This window comes from Borostomias antarcticus (assembly GCF_949987555.1).
Source record: "Borostomias antarcticus genome assembly, chromosome: 14".
NCBI lineage: Eukaryota > Metazoa > Chordata > Actinopteri > Stomiiformes > Stomiidae > Borostomias > Borostomias antarcticus.
The window spans coordinates 14,643,054-14,659,914 of record NC_140247.1 but is presented as its reverse complement, the minus strand read 5'-3'; the positions used below and the strand labels follow the sequence as shown (position 1 = coordinate 14,659,914).

The window sequence follows — 16,861 nt, the reverse complement described above, 5'->3', positions numbered from 1 at the left end:
ACTCGTATATAACTCGTGTATAGTGATCTGTTAACACGTTTGGCAGGAGGCCTAAAGTTGGGTCTACGTACAACAGCCAAGACCGCTTAAGCAGTTTTAGAACGGAATGTTCATTTTGAAACCACCTAATTCAATTCAAAGTGCTTTATTGGCATGATTAGATGCATCTTACATTGGCAAAGCATACATACTGTATAACAACAGCATAGTGAATAAAACATTTGGTCACAATCACCAAAATCAGTAAATATCCAGTCATTTCAAAATCTTCATAAAATACTAGAATGTTTTTATTTTGGAATTTTTTATTTAACCTGTATTTCCTCAGGCAAATCATTAAGAACAAATTATCTTTTTTTCTTTATTTTTTTCTTTAAAAAAAAAATAATAATTTTGGAACAACCCAACTACCCATCAAACAAGCAGACTAACAGGTAACCAAATAAACAAACAACTAACAAGATAATAGTGAAAATAATCATTATGAAAGAAAATGAAATGTGGAACAGTTCCACAGTGAGTATTAATCTCAGTCAGATGTGGTCACTGTTCTAAAACTGCAGGTCTGAGGACACACGTTCTAGAACTGCACACATTCTAGAACTGCTTAAAACTGTTGGCTGTATTTGAACCCAGCTTCAGGCTTTACTTTTGAGTTGTGTGGTACAGTATTCACTAATGGATAGTATATTATGTAGTTATTTATAGGAGTCATTTGTGTTCATAAATTGAGTTTGTGAGGATATCATTGTTGTTCGTTCTATAGATTTCTGTGGTTTTACAAATGGATAAAATGTATGTCGATGACACAGTTTGATGTGTAATTCAAGTTCAGGTCATGACTTGATTGGATGGGTTGTTCTTTCGCTGTCGTAACCTGGCCCAGTTTGGTGAAACTGTAGATCTCTGGTGTGGATACTCAGGACAGGTTCTAGGTATGGTAGGCCAGAGCTTCGTCTGTCTGTATCCCTACCTCCAACCCAGCTCAGAGGTGAGATATTAACACACTACAACTACTAAAGAAAGAGATGAAACGCATCCAATTCAAAGAAGATGTTTTTATAATGTCTTCACAACATAAAACACTTTTGAAATACATGTCATGTGAATAGTTGTTTTTTCATATGCATTATGCTCAAAATTTTATTGTGCCCACATATTTAGAATATCATTTGCACCTTCAGCATTTTTCATTTTAACAAAAAATATATATATACATTTTACACATTTTCCAAACATTTCAAGTTTCATATATGGTTTATGGATATTTACATGTTTTTTGTACAATTGTCACAAGATTGCAGTGTATGAGGGAGTTGTGTGATACTGCATATGTACACTGTTGTTTAGAGTCAAGACCGGGGTATATGCATACAGCAGACTCCTGGAGAGTACCACACGTGTGCGTGTGTGTGTGTGGGGCGGGAGGGGGGTGAGAGCGATTTAACCGTCCCCCCCCACCCTGCTGGTTGTGGTCGTCCTCGGGACTAGTCTCTGACCCCCCAGCTGTGCCTGTGACCAGCGGAAGGGGGCTTGGGGGGCGGTTGTGGGGGGGGGGGGGGGGGGGGGTTGAATTATAGTTAGTATAGTCTGTACATTTATGGGTATTTATGGGGCACCCCCCCCACACACATACACACTACACTGAGTAAAGTTAAGGAGAGAGAGAGAGAGGACTCCCAGACCTCCTCCACTGTTCCCCTCTTCCCAGTGGGTCTCTCTGTCCCGCCCTATCAGCTGTCAGTCACTGTCTCTCGTCATGTCATTGGTTGACAGGTAGGAGGCGGAGGAGTGAGCCCATGGAATCTGGTTTCCCGTTGCCCAAAGCCCCGCCCCCCCCCCCCCACCACACGGGTGGCGGGTGAGCCTATCAGGGCCCGGCGAGGCCGTGTCTCAGGCGCGGTCCTCACGCGTCGATGCGGAAGGAGAGCAGCTTCTCCGAGTGCATGTTGTTGAGGGTGCGCAGGTCAGGCAGTTTGAGGAGCAGCTTGGTGAAGCGAGAGGCGTCGCCGGGGGCGCTCTGGCAGACGAGGGCGCGCAGCGCTCGGATCAGGCTCTCCTGGAGCATCTCCACCGAGTCCATGTTCTCGATCCCTGAGCGATCTGAGAGAGAGAGAGAGGAGGAGGTGGAGGAAGGCCATGAGTACCACAGCTACATCTGCCCGGCGCTGAGTGCTAAAGAATGTGGTTCCTGATCCATTCAAACAATAAACACCTGACTTAAAAACAGCTATGCTTTATTGCGGTACGGCTACTGCTGTAGGTGATGGTGTAATTACAATGTTGTTTCCACACAAAATAGCGCTGCTGTCAGGTTAAAACCTTGTATCTCCTTTTTGGTGATTTTTTTATTATTTTTTACATCCTTTGAAGGCTGAGACTACCCATTACAACCTCTGATCAACTCCTAGCCCCGGGATGGACCCTGAATTAAAAGCATTCTAAACATCATCCTCAAACTCATATGTAATTTTATGTTCAAAAACACAGAAACTGCAATGTCCTTCTCAACACTCTGAAAACTCGCCATTTTGGAGATTGTAGTTTTTTGACCCGACAGCGGCTATCGATGGGCTTTTATAGCGGTATGAACCGCTGCCGCCCCGTAGGGGGCACTGTGGCGTGTGCGGGGAGCGGCCTCTCACCTGCGGACACCAGCACCACGGCGGTGAACAGGCCCAGCTCCTCGGCGCTCAGCTCCAGGCAGCTCAGCTTCTCGCTGAAGTCGAACATGGTGCCCAGCAGGGCGCCCATCCCCATGGCGCGCAGCGCCTCCAGGCTGTAGGTGGCGCCGGAGATGAACGTGACCGTCTGCTCCTTGACGTTGAACAGCGAGGAGAAGCGCACCATCAGCACCTGAGGATGGAGGGGGGGGGGGTTAAGTTAGATGAGCGCCTTCTCAATACAACACGTCGTGTCTTTGTGTGTGTGTGTGCGTATGTGTGTGTTGTGTGTGTGTATGCGTGTGTTGTGTGTGTGTGTGTGTGTGTGTGTGTGTGCATGTCGTGTGTGTTTGTGTGTGTGTGTGTATGTGTGTGTGCATGTTGTGTGTGTTGTTTGTGTGTGTGTTTATACCTCGAAGGTTCCGGCCTTCAGCAGGGTGACCTGGTCGTTCTGGGAGAGGGCGCTGAATCCTGGGATGAACTTGGCGAACTCCACCACCTCTCTCACGGCCGGCGTGAAGCTGAGGGAGAAGTCCTCCCAGATCTCCTGGGGGCTCTTCTCAGGGTCCGCCTGGGGACACATGTTCATGGGACACGCCTGGAGGGGACACAGAAAAGAGACGCACGCTTAGATGACCGTATGGAACCAAACACTACTATCACATTCAAATGTAATTTTTCTGACTGGACCCCCCAACCCTAATTGGTCATGTTACTGCAGCGTTCTCAACCATGATTGGTTGTGTCACCGCAGCGTTCTCAACCCTGATTGGTTGTGTCACCGCAGCGTTCTCAACCCTGATTGGTTGTGTTACCGGAGCGTTCTCAACCCTGATTGGTTGTGTCACCGCAGCGTTCTCAACCCTGATTGCTTGTGTCACCGCAGCGTTCTCAACCCTGATTGGTCGTGTTACCGCAGCGTTCTCAACTCACCAGTAAGATGTCTTTGCGGTTCTTCCATGGACAGTTCTGCCCCTGGGGGGCGCCGGTGAGCTCTGGGCTCTGGGTTCCGCCCAGCACGTTGCTGTTGAGGCTCCGCCTCCCGTTGTTCAGCAGCTGGGGCTGCTGTCCAAGATGGCCGCTGGCGGCGGAGGAGAGGGGCGACTGCAGATGGCGGCTGTTGTCGGGCACGGCCTCGTAACCGTAGCGCTGTTGGTGGTGGGTCACGTTGTTGTTATGGTGATAGATGGTGTTGAGGCTGTTGAGGTGGTAACCGGCGGGGCAGTGGTTGGCGCCCCAGTTGTCCAGCTTGCCGTTCTGATGGCGCCCGGCGGTCAGCTTGTCGTGGGCGTAAATGAAGGTCTCGCGGTGCGCGCGGGCGATGGCGCTGATGGTGCCGTCCACGCCGGGGCTGGGCGGGCATGGCGGCGGCGGCGAGGACGCCATGAGGGGCAGGCTCTGGGCCGGGGGGGAGGAGGATGGCGCCGGCGCCAGGGAGGAGGGGGCTCGCGGCAGGGCGAGAGGCTGGGGCGCCAGCGTGAGGCCCGGGCGTGGAGAGGAAGAGGAGGAGGCCGGGGAGACGGAGGAGGTGAGGCTGGCCAGCTGGAACTCGCTCTGCAGCTGGTTATTGACCATGTTGTTCATGGCGCTCTGCATCTCCGCCAGCATGCGCTGCTTCTCGCGCTTCGGGATGCGGCCGAAACGGACGGCTGGGGGGAAGAGAAGGAGGGAAGAAAAGAGAGAGGGAGGAGAAAAAGAGAAGTCAGTTCGGTCATTCTCACCCCATGTATGTTTACAGCAACATTCATTTTTTTCCCCTGGCCCTGTACTGCATTAACTGAACTGCAGGTTATAGGCCAACGTTCAACTGGGTTGGGTTCGGCTAAACTAAGTTCAGGAACTGAGGTCATGTTAACGTTAGCTAACGCATTTGGGAAGGAGGCAACGTTAAAGAAACCGTTCTTCAACACTTTCACATTGTCTCTCACGATAAAAAGTGCTTTCTAAATATAATGAATAATTATTCAATCAATCAGCTTTATTGAGAAGACTCATGGTCCATTAAGAAACATACAAATACACATACAAACAACAAAATTTTATTATTGTTGTTATTATTATTATTATTATTATTGTTGTTGTTGTTGTTATTATTGTTATTGTTGTTGTTATTACCGTCTCGGGACATGCCCACGGAGAGACACTTCTTGAAGCGGCACTGCTGGCAGCGGTTGCGGTTGACCCTCATGATGGTGCAGGTCTCGTTCTTCAGGCACTTCTTATACTGGATGTTCTGCTGGATGCTGCGGCGGAAGAAGCCCTGGGGGGCGGAGGGGGGGGGGGGGGGGGTCACTCTCCCGTTCTCCCGTTCTATGAATCCTTTATGTTTTTTTCGCTTGGTAATCGTTTTGTTGGTTATGCTTGCGTGTTTTATATCTGTGTGCATTTGTGTTTCTGTGTGTGTCCGTGTTTCTGTGTGTGTGCGTGTGTGTGTTTCTCTGTGTGTGCGTGTGTGTTTCTCTGTGTGTGTGTTTCTTTGTGCGTGTGTGTGTGCGTGTTTCTGTGTGTATGTGTGTGTGTGTGCGTGTGTAGGTGTGCGTGTGTTTCTGTGTGTGTGTGTTTCTGTGTGCGCGTGTGTGTATGTGTGTGCGTGTGTGTAGGTGTGTGTGTGTGTTTCTGTGTGTGTGCTTCTGTGTGTGAGTGTGCGTGTGTGTGTGTGCGTGTGTGTAGGTGTGTGTGTGCGTGTGTGTGTGTGGTAGGTCACCAGCTCACCTTGCAGCCCTCGCAGGCGTGGACGCCGTAGTGGAAACCCGACGCCACATCTCCACACACCTTACACAGCAGCACCATCCCGTTCAGCTCTGGAGAACACACACACACACACCGTTAGGCCACACCTCGGACAGAAACACACACCGTCCACCGCAAGAGTTCCCTCAGGAGCTGTGTCCACTAGCCAGCGGGGTCTCGCTAAAAAAAGTATCGCCTCCAATTCTAATTCGCGCCGGGCGAATCACTCTGGCAAGGCGAGGCTGTTCTATGCAGATTTCAGGTGAATTTCACTTGGCGGTGTCCAATCAGGAGAGGTAGCGTCAACTTACTGGTGAGGCTGGCCACAGACTTGCTGGGGGAGGAGCGCGAGGAGCCGGCGTCGTCCCGCCGCCGCGGTGACCCCCCGGAGCTGGAGGAGGAGTAGGAGGAGGAGGAGGAGGCCGTGTCCTCGCCGGCCGAGCCCGAGCTGGAGCCCCCGCTGCCGGGGTAGGCGTTGTGGGAGGAGCCCTGGGAGCTGTTGGGTGACGGCGGGAAGCCGAAGCAGGGGGGCTGGGACAGCGAGGGCAGGCTGGAGTTGGAGTTGTCGCTGTACATGGACAGCGGGCTGGTCCGGCTGGGAGAGCCTCCGCAGGGGCCGGCGTAGGAGATCACGCCCCCTAGAGGACAGAGAGAGAAGAGAGGGAGAGGCGCACGGGGTTTAGGACGGGAGCAGCGGTTCAACGAGCGCATGTGTAGAGGTAGAGAGAGAGAGAGAGGGGGGGGGGGGGACAGCATAGCTAGAACAGGATGTGGACTGTATTCAAGTGGGTTCTCCTCGCCAAGCGCGAGGGGGCGGAGACATCTGCGTCTCTCCGCTTCCAAGCGGTCGCCTCGCCACGAGAGCAATTATGCAAGGAAACCATGGCAACAGAGGGGGTTGACTGGGGAAGGTTCCAGGAACATGAGGTTGGAGGAGGAAAAAAAAGGCTTTCCAGGAATATTTGGCAGAATGGGGGTGGAAGGGAACCTTTGGCTCCTGAGTTGCATTTATTTTCCTATAGCTAAAAGGCCCCCCAGCCTAGCCTAGCATAGCCCAGCCTAGCCCAGCCTAGCCTAGCCTAGCCTAGCCTAGCCTAGCCTAGCCTAGCCCAGCCTAGCCCAGCCCAGCCCAGCCCAGCCCAGCCCAAGTTGCCCAGCCCTGCTCCAGGAAATGAACCACAGCTTGGGTGTTCAGTCCAGGACTGCGGCGAAGACACGTGACGGAGCATGGCCTACCTACGCCGGCGTCTCTGGTGACGATGATACATAGAACCCTGACGCTGCGTAGAGAACGAGCGGTTCTGGAGAAGAGAACCGCGCGCATCATGGTGGAAGCGTTCCTCTCCTCTATCGCCCTGCTCTGCATCATCACAGCCCCTCCTGCTGCGTATAGCAGACGCGTTCACGCCGGGGGGGATGGTCTCAACGGGGGCTCTGGCGGGGGGAGAGGGGTCAGAGAGGAGACGAGCTGTGCCCATGTGCCAAGTCGGCACATGCCCAGCGGGGCCGTGGCGGGAGGTGGGTAACAGCCTCACAGCTCCTCAGTCATCTTTATAGTCTCTCTCTCTCTCTCCCTCCCTCTCTCTCTCTCTATGTCCCTCTGTCTCTCTCTATGTCCCTCTGTCTCTCTCCCTCTCTCTCTCTCTCTCTCTCTCTCTCGCCCTACTTCACTTTCTATCCCAAACTGTCTGCTCTCTCCAGGACTCTACCCACTCTCTCTATCGCTCCATCTATTTCTTTATCTCTCTATCTCTCTCTGTATCTCTCTATCCCTCTCTCTACCCCACCCCATCCTCTCCCATTCTCTCTTACTCTCTAATCCAGTTGTCACGGTGATCTCTGATGGTAAAAGTTAATTCCCACCACACACTCTTCTCCGGGGTCACACACACAGAGCCCACTGATCCCTGAATCTACACGAGATGCTGTCTCTGTTGCCAAACTTTTCTGCACCGTCAGGGGGGGTCAGTCTACTCAGAGGGGTCAGTCTACTCAGGGGGGTCAGTCTACTCAGGGGGTCAGTCTACTCAGGGGGTCAGTCTATTAAGGGGGTCAGTCTACTCAGGGGGGTCAGTCTATTAAGGGGGTCAGTCTACTCAGGGGGGTCAGTCTACTCAGGGGGGGTCAGTCTATTAAGGGGGTCAGTCTACTCAGGGGGGTCAGTCTACTCAGGGGGGGTCAGTCTATTAAGGGGGTCAGTCTACTCAGGGGGTCAGTCTACTCAGGGGGTCAGTCTATTAATACTGTAATTCGTGTAATTCTGTAAGTCGCTTTGGATAAAACCGTCTGCTGGATGATTTAACATGTTATGGTTTGGAGGGTGGGGATGGACGTTCAGAATCAGGGTCTTAAAATGGCTTCGTTGTTTTGTTACTAAATCCCCCCCCAACAAAAACAAATTTCTGCGAGAGCTGCTAATACAAATCTGGCAACGGTCAAATCTCGCTACGAGCAAGAAGCAAGTTCGAGTCCAGAAGAGTCCTGCTCTTTTCTCTCAGAGGCGTTCCAGCCCCAGAAGCCAGCCAGGCAGCTCCAGGCCAGGGGGATTACATAAGGCAGGAGCAGAAAACAAGGTCACAGGGTCACTATGTCAGGTGTCACCACAAAAGCCACACGTGCAGCCTGGCGCTGATGACTTAGGCTCCTCCTTCTCTCACACATGTCATGCTGTCTCTCTTCTATCTTTTCACTTTCTCTCTTTTACCTTTTTCTACTCTCTCTTTCCTTCTGCACCAAATTCTAAGAAAAAATGTGGGTATGGGATAGGATGATAGTATCAAAATAAATAATCTACTATTGAGGTTAATGCATCTCCCAAATAGGTCATTGCTAATTACAACGTGATTAGAGTCCATTCAAAACTAATGACCAATTATGAATTATTCTGAGCAACAGGTTTGATTCGAGTTCCAAATCAGTGCAGCTACCTCATCAGGAAAAACCTCACAGAAACTACAATAAATAGTTCAACTCGAATCAAACCTGTTGTTATTCTTAATCCTTAATTTGATTGATGAACAGATAAAATGGCAATTTCAAGGATGCAGTTTTACATTAATTAGATAGGAAGGATTGAGAGAGGGAGAGACAGAGACAGAGAGGGTGGGTTGCCTGTCTGACTGCAGAACTCGTGTGCTTGGGTAGCGCTCGCGTGCGCTCGCTCGAACAGCATCTTTAGTCACGCCCCTGAGCCACGTGCGCCGAGGACAGCATGAGGCTCTCCAACGAGACCGGCCCGGGACGCCCCGCCTACGGACACACCCACCGCGCTCTCACGTTCCCGCACGCCCACTCAGCCCTCGCTGGCGCTATCCATGGTGCTACACCGAGCAACACCCTGCTCAGTTTATTCACATTATTCGCTTTCGCGGTATTCCAGCTTCATGATTTGTCGTGTCAGAATTCGTTGTATTGCCATGCAGTTTTTCAACTACTAGGAATTTGCTTTCGGTCGTGGTGCATAACATGGAGACAACATTGGACAGGGTGCAGGGACGAGACAGGACAGTGCAAAGAGCACAAAAAAAAGAACAAAATCTGAACGCTCTATATCTAATTTGTATAGGGGCAGCTTCATCAGCAAGTGCATTATCAGCTTACTGCTGTCGAGTATGTTGATTAGTCAATATTTAGATCTTTAATCATTATAATAGGGTCTACTCGTGCACAAAATAATGTTTGAAATGAATGCAACATGTAGCTTATGGCTGATCCCTACATTGTAGTGTTGGAGAAAATTAAGCTACGTCGTCTTAGATCAATTTCGTCTCCCACTTTTGAAACGCGGACACGAGAGTGGTTGATGATGCTCGATCGAGTCGCAATGATTCCCCCGTCAACTATCCAATCGCAGCGCGCACATGGCCCAGAAGTCCGCTTCACCCTCGGAGGGCGCGCGGGGGCTGGCGAACTCGAACTGACGCGGAATTAAGTAATGAGCTCGAGCGCTTTACCAATAGCGAGAGGCCGGGGCAAGGCAATGAAAACAAAACGCACATGGCCGGCTTGGCGGTCCATGTGAATCGGTGCCGAACATGCGCCTCTGCATCACCGGGACGCCCGTACACCTGACTTCGATGTCATGATGACCTACTTCCCCGAACCCTCCAGACAGTGTGTCGGAACCCGTGACGTCCTTTATCACACGTAGTCTGTACACAACCAACTTTTAGATCATTCTATACTTTTGTGAAAAATAGATTACAATTTGCACCGAATCTTCCTGTGTCGAAGGTGTCCACTAGTCTATAATAAATAGCCTAAATCAAAATGCAGATATCATGTATTTAAGCCTATTACAAAGTGATTACGCACAGCATCGACACGGTGCTGGTCGTCAGGCTCGGCAGGTCAGTAACTGTGCCGAGTCCTACTGAACTCCGTCTCGGTTTACAGTAGCCTACAACTCGATGCTCAGATCAGGTCTGAATCCATCCACCACACACGACACCATGCCCACGAAATGCGTCTTGTTTGATTAAAACCCCCCTTTAATCACTCACTAATAGGCTACAGATGCATTGACACGTCACTTCAGCCCCAGATGTGAACCATAGGCTATAGAAAATTACCACTGTAGAGCTCGACTTAATAAACACGTTAAGAACAAAGCATAGGCTAAATACATAGATACAAAATCGTTTGTAACTTTACCTGTATTGTTGTTATTGGTGTCCATGGCTGTCGTCATCTTGAGCCCCAAGCGAGTCATACAGGGTACGAGGGGGGTTCTTCTTTATCAGAAAAGCCCACGGAAACCCTCCGATCTTCGCCTCCTCTCCTTTTGGAAAGCAGTTGCTTGGATAGGCTAAACTCAATTTTCACTCAATTTACCCTATGCTGCTATAATAGCGAGACCATGTTGATTATTTCTGTTTTAATAGCTCTGGCCGAGTCTCGCTGCATCTAAGTGCTGAGAATAAAGGTAGATCAAGTGTAGGCTACTCAGATGATTCAGCTGACAACCCTACTGTCGAGCAGTTCCGTGCGAATGACGGTCATTCTCACAGAGCGATGAATGTGTGAAAAGAAAAGGAAAGCGCGCGCGGCGTCTGTTCTGTCACTCTCACTCTCTCTCTTTCTCTGTCCGTGTCTCTGAGGCGCAGTACCCAGGTCGGCCAGCTTTAGCAGCTTACAGGCTCTCATCCATAGGAACTGTACGAGGGAGGACGCGCAGCCTTGCCCGCACGCGGCTGAAAACGGGACCATGTGACCTCGGGGGAGTGCCTCGTGCCCTAGTGACACACATTTCTCCAAACACATCCACACAGGTTCTGTAAACCCCGCGCACGTGGAGATGCCAGCTCCTCGCGGCCTCCGAAAACGGGACCCTGTAATTTCTGTGAGCGTGTTGACTGTGTCTGATTAAAGTTGGGATGTTTAAGGGCTAAATGAAATAATAGCCTAAATAAAATAAAATATAATAATAAAATAATATAAAAATAATAACCAGCTTGGACTGAATAGCCAGTCACTAGGCAAGTCAAGGTTTATTCGTCACCACATCATACAGGTAGGCTACAATAAACAGTGAAATGTTTTTTCGTCAGCCACCATATTCCTTTACACTAAGTAAAGTAAAGGAAATAAATACAAGTTGAACCTCAATAATATGTACAACAGAGCTACATGCCTTCTTGTTAAACAATACAGTTTTTAAACCACAATAGAACAGTGCAATAGGTAATGCTATAATGCTATCTAGTGGTCAGATGTAGATAGACTACCTTCATAAGGACATGTGTCTACAAACTATTAACATAGGAACCACCATTCAATAGGTGATAATGTAATAGTGTCATCTAGTATAGTGCAATAATGCTATCTAGCAGAATTGGCTAGGTCCTGGATGAGTGTGCAGTGGTGCAATTTGTGCTAAAAACAGGGTAGAGCAATGTATGTGTATATATAGCACATGTGCAATATGTTAGTCCATTAGTCCACTAACAGGCAAAGGCAACACATGCCAGTGAGGATGGATGATTTGATCTATTGAGAATATGTGCTATAATATATTATTTCATAATAGACATAGTGAATGACTATTCCAGTTCAAGTGCAATATTCATGATTCTCAAACATTAAAATAATATTAGTTTGAACAAGCATCTAGCCTACAAATGTACAGGAAACTTTCAAGTGACGTGGATGTTATGGTTATGCCTATGATATAATAGGCTACTGTAGGCTATGTTGCTCTGATCCAACGGGAAGGAACAACTTTCTCCTGTTACCTGAGCCTAGTCTATTCTACCCAGACAATAGTGGGAGACCTGGGACTGGATGTCTGTAATGTAATCTAGTTGGATTAATTGTACTGATATCACCTCAAAGCCTTCGTTTCTAAAAATAGGGGCGTGAGACCCATTCACCCAACGCAGTCATTACGGGATCTTGCTGCGAGTCTGCAATATGAAACGGGGATTTTGATCACCGAACCAGAATAAGCTGGTTGCTTTCATTGAAAATTTCTGGCAGCAATGCAACCAGGTCAGAAACAGGGGTATGGGAGAAGGGAGGTGTGCAAAAGTCTCAGAACAAACTCTGAATAGCCTTATGTAAGATGGTTTTGATTTGGATATATGACTAACGTGTAGCCTATAGATTAACTGGTCATACTATATGTTTGCCGGATTGCGAATTTGGTTGAATGCCACCGAGAACAAACTCCCTTCCATTATTATCTGTAGCCTACATGATTTCTACACTCCCCCTATTCTGTCAATATGCTTTTGTCCGACTATAGATACTATAGGCTATTCAAATAATGCTCACAGGTTATACCACCACCACCACCACCCCTCCCTTCAGCAGGCTCTTATGAAGGCATCAGAATAGCAGCGGACCTCTACGGTAGTCAACACCGAGGCAATACAAGCAGCCCCAGCGCTAAAAGCGGTTCTTAACCCAAAATGAACACAGTCTGTTCTGATGCCAGCAATAGCACAGAGACACGCTGAAAGGAAGCAATCCAGGGGGCTTTTGTCCAGTTTATAAGCATGGCTGACACATGGCCCCAAAGCAGATAGGATTTAAAATTGGACAGAATAATAACATAATTTATTATAGGACGTTTTTGGGGGTGCCAGCATAGCTATATGTAGCCTATCTATTTGGGATATGAGCTAAATAGCCAGTTAACAAGGGTCAGTTGGTTTGAGGAAGCATCAATGTCGAAGTCAGGTATGATGGCTGGTGGGTGCCAAGCGCACGTGACTCTGGTCTGACTCTGGTCTGGTGAGTTATTTTGTTACATGTTGTTGTTGTTGTTGTTGTTGTTGTTGTTAGGCCTAAATGGAATTCTGATGAATAATTCTGAATTCATCATTGCGTGCACAAAACAGAGACTGCCATTGCTCTTTAAATATCCCGTGTCATGGCTCAGCTGTCTGTAAGCGCACTGAATGCCACGAACGGATTTCATTCCGCAAGTAGTATCCTAGGCCTGGGTAATACCCTACAGACAGGGTCGGCCAAGGTCGATGTATAATAACATCCAGACACGGATCTGAAGTCGAGGCTAAAGACAGTAGAATCGTGTCACGTTTACGCATCACGTTACCTGGAGAACCACCACGACACAGAGAGGGACGCGCACGAGCCTTGCGCCCCTTTAACGGTAGCTGGTAATGGTCTGTTGACTGTGTTTGCTTCGTGATTTCATGTTGAATCGACTTGTAGGCCTATTAAAAGGTTTTTAGAGACATGAAGCCACAGCATCTTTCACAAAACTTGGTTTCACACAACATCGTAAAAGAACAAAGTGGTAGCCTATGGCTCCAAATGAAAGTGTTTTGAAACCAGCAGATAATTCCCCCTAGGGGTCAGTTAAGTGGCACAGAACACAGTTGGCAATTATAGGCCACCGCAGACTATTCGTTCAGCGTATTGGAGAAATATTCTAAAGTTGCCATAGTCTATTTAGAATCTAGGGCAGAGCCTCACCTTGTAACGGTCGACCGAACAAACATCGGGTCAGCTCGTGCCGTTGGGGCATCTCGACCCCCGGCCCCGCGTGCTGCCGCTGCACAGTTTATCTGGCTGTGCCGCGTGTCCGTCCTCGTGACACATTGAGCGATCATGATGCCTGCACGTTATCATCGCTGCGGCAGTAGATTCAAGATTTCCTTGTCACATGTAATATACCTACAGTTACAGAAAGCTGGCTCCAAGGTTATGCTCAACACAGATAAACTCCAATAGGCCTATTCAATTTACAAGTTACAAATTTACAAATTACACCATATGTAGGCTACCATTTCTATACAGTATGAAGATTGGGGTAAGATAAGATAGATACCGGTCTGGATGGATATTGACATTTGCATGTGGTTATGTTATGAAGGCCTACACTAGATATTCTATAGCCTATACGCTAGATGTTTATAGATAGAGTCATTCAGGAGCCGGATGGCTCTCGGGAAGAAGCTCTTCCTGAGCCTCTCCGTGCTCGTCATGTGAGTGATGTAGGCTACCTCTTCCCTGACCGTAGCAGAGAGAGCAGTCAATTTCCTGGGTGGCTGGGGTCTCTCAGGATCCTGTTGGCCTTGGTCTTGCATCTTCTGGTGTAGATGTCCTCGAGGTGGGGGAGTGGACCCCCAAGGGGAGGAGGTAGAGCGGCCGGCTAGGGATTGCAAGGTGTGCCTTCCGAAGTGTTCTTGAACAACACACTGAACCCCAAACTCCCGGCACGGTGGCATAGTACCTAGTACTCCTGCCTCACAGTAAGAAGGTCTCTGGGCCTTGAGTTTGCATATTCTCCCCGTGTTCGTAAGGGTTTCCCCCATAAAGAACCCAATACGAAAAACAAGCAGAAGAACATGTACATGGCCATGCTGTCTGCTCCCAGCTGCCCTTAGGGGAAGGACGTTGGGATGGGTTAAGAGAAGAAGAGAAGCTTCATTGGTGGATGGCCCAGCCATTTTGTGTGTGTGTGTGTGTGTGTATGTGTGTGTGTGTGTGTGTGTGTGTGTGTGTGTGTTTCGCCGCCTACACTGTGTGATGTGCCACCTCTCACTGCAAGGTTTGTTTGTTGTTAAGGTACATTCAGCTGACCGTAGGGCCTTGCGATCCTGAGAGCTGCTGTTCCCGTACCAGGTGGTGATATTCAGTTAGGATGGTCTCTTCATAATTTGACAACGATTCAAGAGTTATATTGAATGAATGTCAGGGTAACTTTTGAAGAAAGCCTATCGTAGGCTACATGGGCCTAATTAGTTTGCCAAGATTGATTCTGACATGAGAGCATAGATCTAAGCTGTATAGGCTACTTTATTGCTTTTCAAACCCAAAAGTGCAATGCAGTGATCAATAGCCAAGCTTTAATTGACCTCAAGCTTGGTGTCAGTCACTTACTGCATCATAGACATCCTGTGTGTGTGTGTGTGTGTGTTCTGTGTGAGTGAGTTAGTGACAGACTGACAGAGGGAAAGAGAGAGAACGACCCATGTGTATGCGGAGCTCATAAGCACCAAGCACACGCCTCTATATATCAAGGACCCTGAACAAGCCTACAGTTCAATTACCAATAGACCCCATACCGTCCTGTTATCATCTCTAGTGGGCTAGCCTATCGCCCAAAAATGTTATAGAACGCACTATTTGACTTCTAAAGTTCCAGTGAAGACAGGCCTCTGTGGTGATGGAACTGGGTCACGACGAGCTTCGCCGCCTCCTAACCTACTCTCCTCCGCGCGACGCTCCTGACAGAACAGGGGCGCGTGGGGTCAGCCCTGTAGCCGACAGTGCTAGTTTCATATCAGATTCCTCTCTTTAGATGCAGGAAAATAAGCATGTAAGTGCGACAGACCTAGGCTATATGATATAATATGGATTAGTATTAAGAGAAAGGCTGATTTACATCCTTATAGGCTACCATTTAACACGAATTCATGCTGCAAATAGCCTACTTAAGGTTATCGTGACTAACATTCACATTTTAATATAGTCTAGTTCTATATAACAGCCTATTTCTATGTCCATTCTCGGGCGCATTGAGGACTAGCCAATTCTGGGAGATTGGAGATAAAACAGGAGATATCTCTCAAAAGCAATCATCATCTTTAACAATTGTGCATGCAGGGCAGGTGGAACGGTTAAAACAATAAAAAGCGCAACAATATTCACATGCGCATCCAGCAAGTCCTCGTTTACGGCATTCCAGTTTCCTAGGGTGATGATAACACACACACACACACACACACACACACACACACACACTCTCTCTCTCTCTCTCTCTCTCTCTCTCTCTCTCTCTCTCCCTTTATCATTAGGCTACTTCTTTATCTAGCCTATATTATTGTCGCAGGGTCCCCGTGTGCCATGTGAGCTCTAGCACACGGAGGTGCGCTCGGCCAGTCCGGGAGCGTGAGGGAGAGGGGGAGGAGTGTCGTCACTGATAAACACTGCGGCGGATCCCGGAGCGGTCACCAGGCCCGTACACGTGAGGGGGCGCTTTTACAGACGCTGCAGCTTTCAATGTGGAGCACTTCAGAGAACAGCGCCAATCTGGTGCTCTATTTTCCGTGTAGAAAAAAGCCCTAGTCAGATGGCGGCATTAGCCGGCCTACAGGGTAAACACAGCTCACATACGGGGAGACATATGAGACACATATGAGAGAACATTGCTGTAGGATTCAAGACTCAAGATTTCTTTATTTGTCACATGTAATGAATGTGTACAGTGTAGGCTACAAATGTTGCTGTCGGCTCCAAGATTATGCTCAATACAGATAAACTTCAATAGCCAACTCAATTTACAAATGACACAATAAGTACCGTTTATATACAGTATAAAGATAGGGGATGGTAAACCACCAGATCCTCCTCTCCACCCTCCACCCTCGAGGAGAAAGGCGTCGCTGGCTCTGCACGCTCCCTGTTTGCATCCTACCTGACGGGCCGCTCCTACCAGGTGACATGGAGAGGGTCGATGTCGGAACCGTGTAGTCTGACTACGGGGGTTCCACAAGGGTCTGTCCTGGGTCCTCTCCTTTTTTCCCCTCTAAACTACATCTCTGGGCTCTGTCATTTACTCGCATGGCTTCTCCTATCACTGCTATGCCAATGCCAACTGGTCCTGTCATTTTCCCCTTCTGACACACAAGTGAAGCATGCATACATGTAGCTGCATGCTTGGCTGACATCTCGGAGTGGATGGTGACACATCACCTCAAGCTCAACCTGGACAAGACTGAGCTGCTGTTCCTCCCGGGGAAGGGCTGCCCACACCGGGACCTGGCCATCACCATTGAAGACACAGTGGTGACGCCAACTCGGACTGTGAGGGTTCTGGGTGTGACCCTGGATGACCAACTGTCGCTCTCCACACAAATCACATCCGTTATACACTGTTGCAGATTCCTGCTCTAGAACATCATGAGGATTCGCCCTTTCCTCACTGACCAAATGGTGCAGGTGCTCATCCAGGCCCTTGTCATCTCCCGCCTGGACTACTGCAACTCCCTGGT

The 16,861-nt window shown here is 48.8% G+C and overlaps 1 protein-coding gene across 1 annotated transcript; it reads right to left on the bottom strand.

The window, feature by feature from the left end:
- Positions 1–1,906: 1,906 nt before the first annotated feature.
- On the bottom strand, positions 1,907–10,104 carry nr1d1 (nuclear receptor subfamily 1, group d, member 1; the record flags this gene model as incomplete). The annotated part of the gene is made up of 8 exons (XM_084448778.1): positions 1,907–2,103; positions 2,646–2,856; positions 3,076–3,261; positions 3,597–4,312; positions 4,779–4,923; positions 5,376–5,464; positions 5,705–6,031; positions 10,047–10,104. The coding sequence occupies 8 exons, from the start codon at positions 10,102–10,104 to the stop codon at positions 1,907–1,909; spliced, it is 1,929 nt and encodes a 642-aa protein (XP_084304904.1).
- Positions 10,105–16,861: the final 6,757 nt, after the last annotated feature.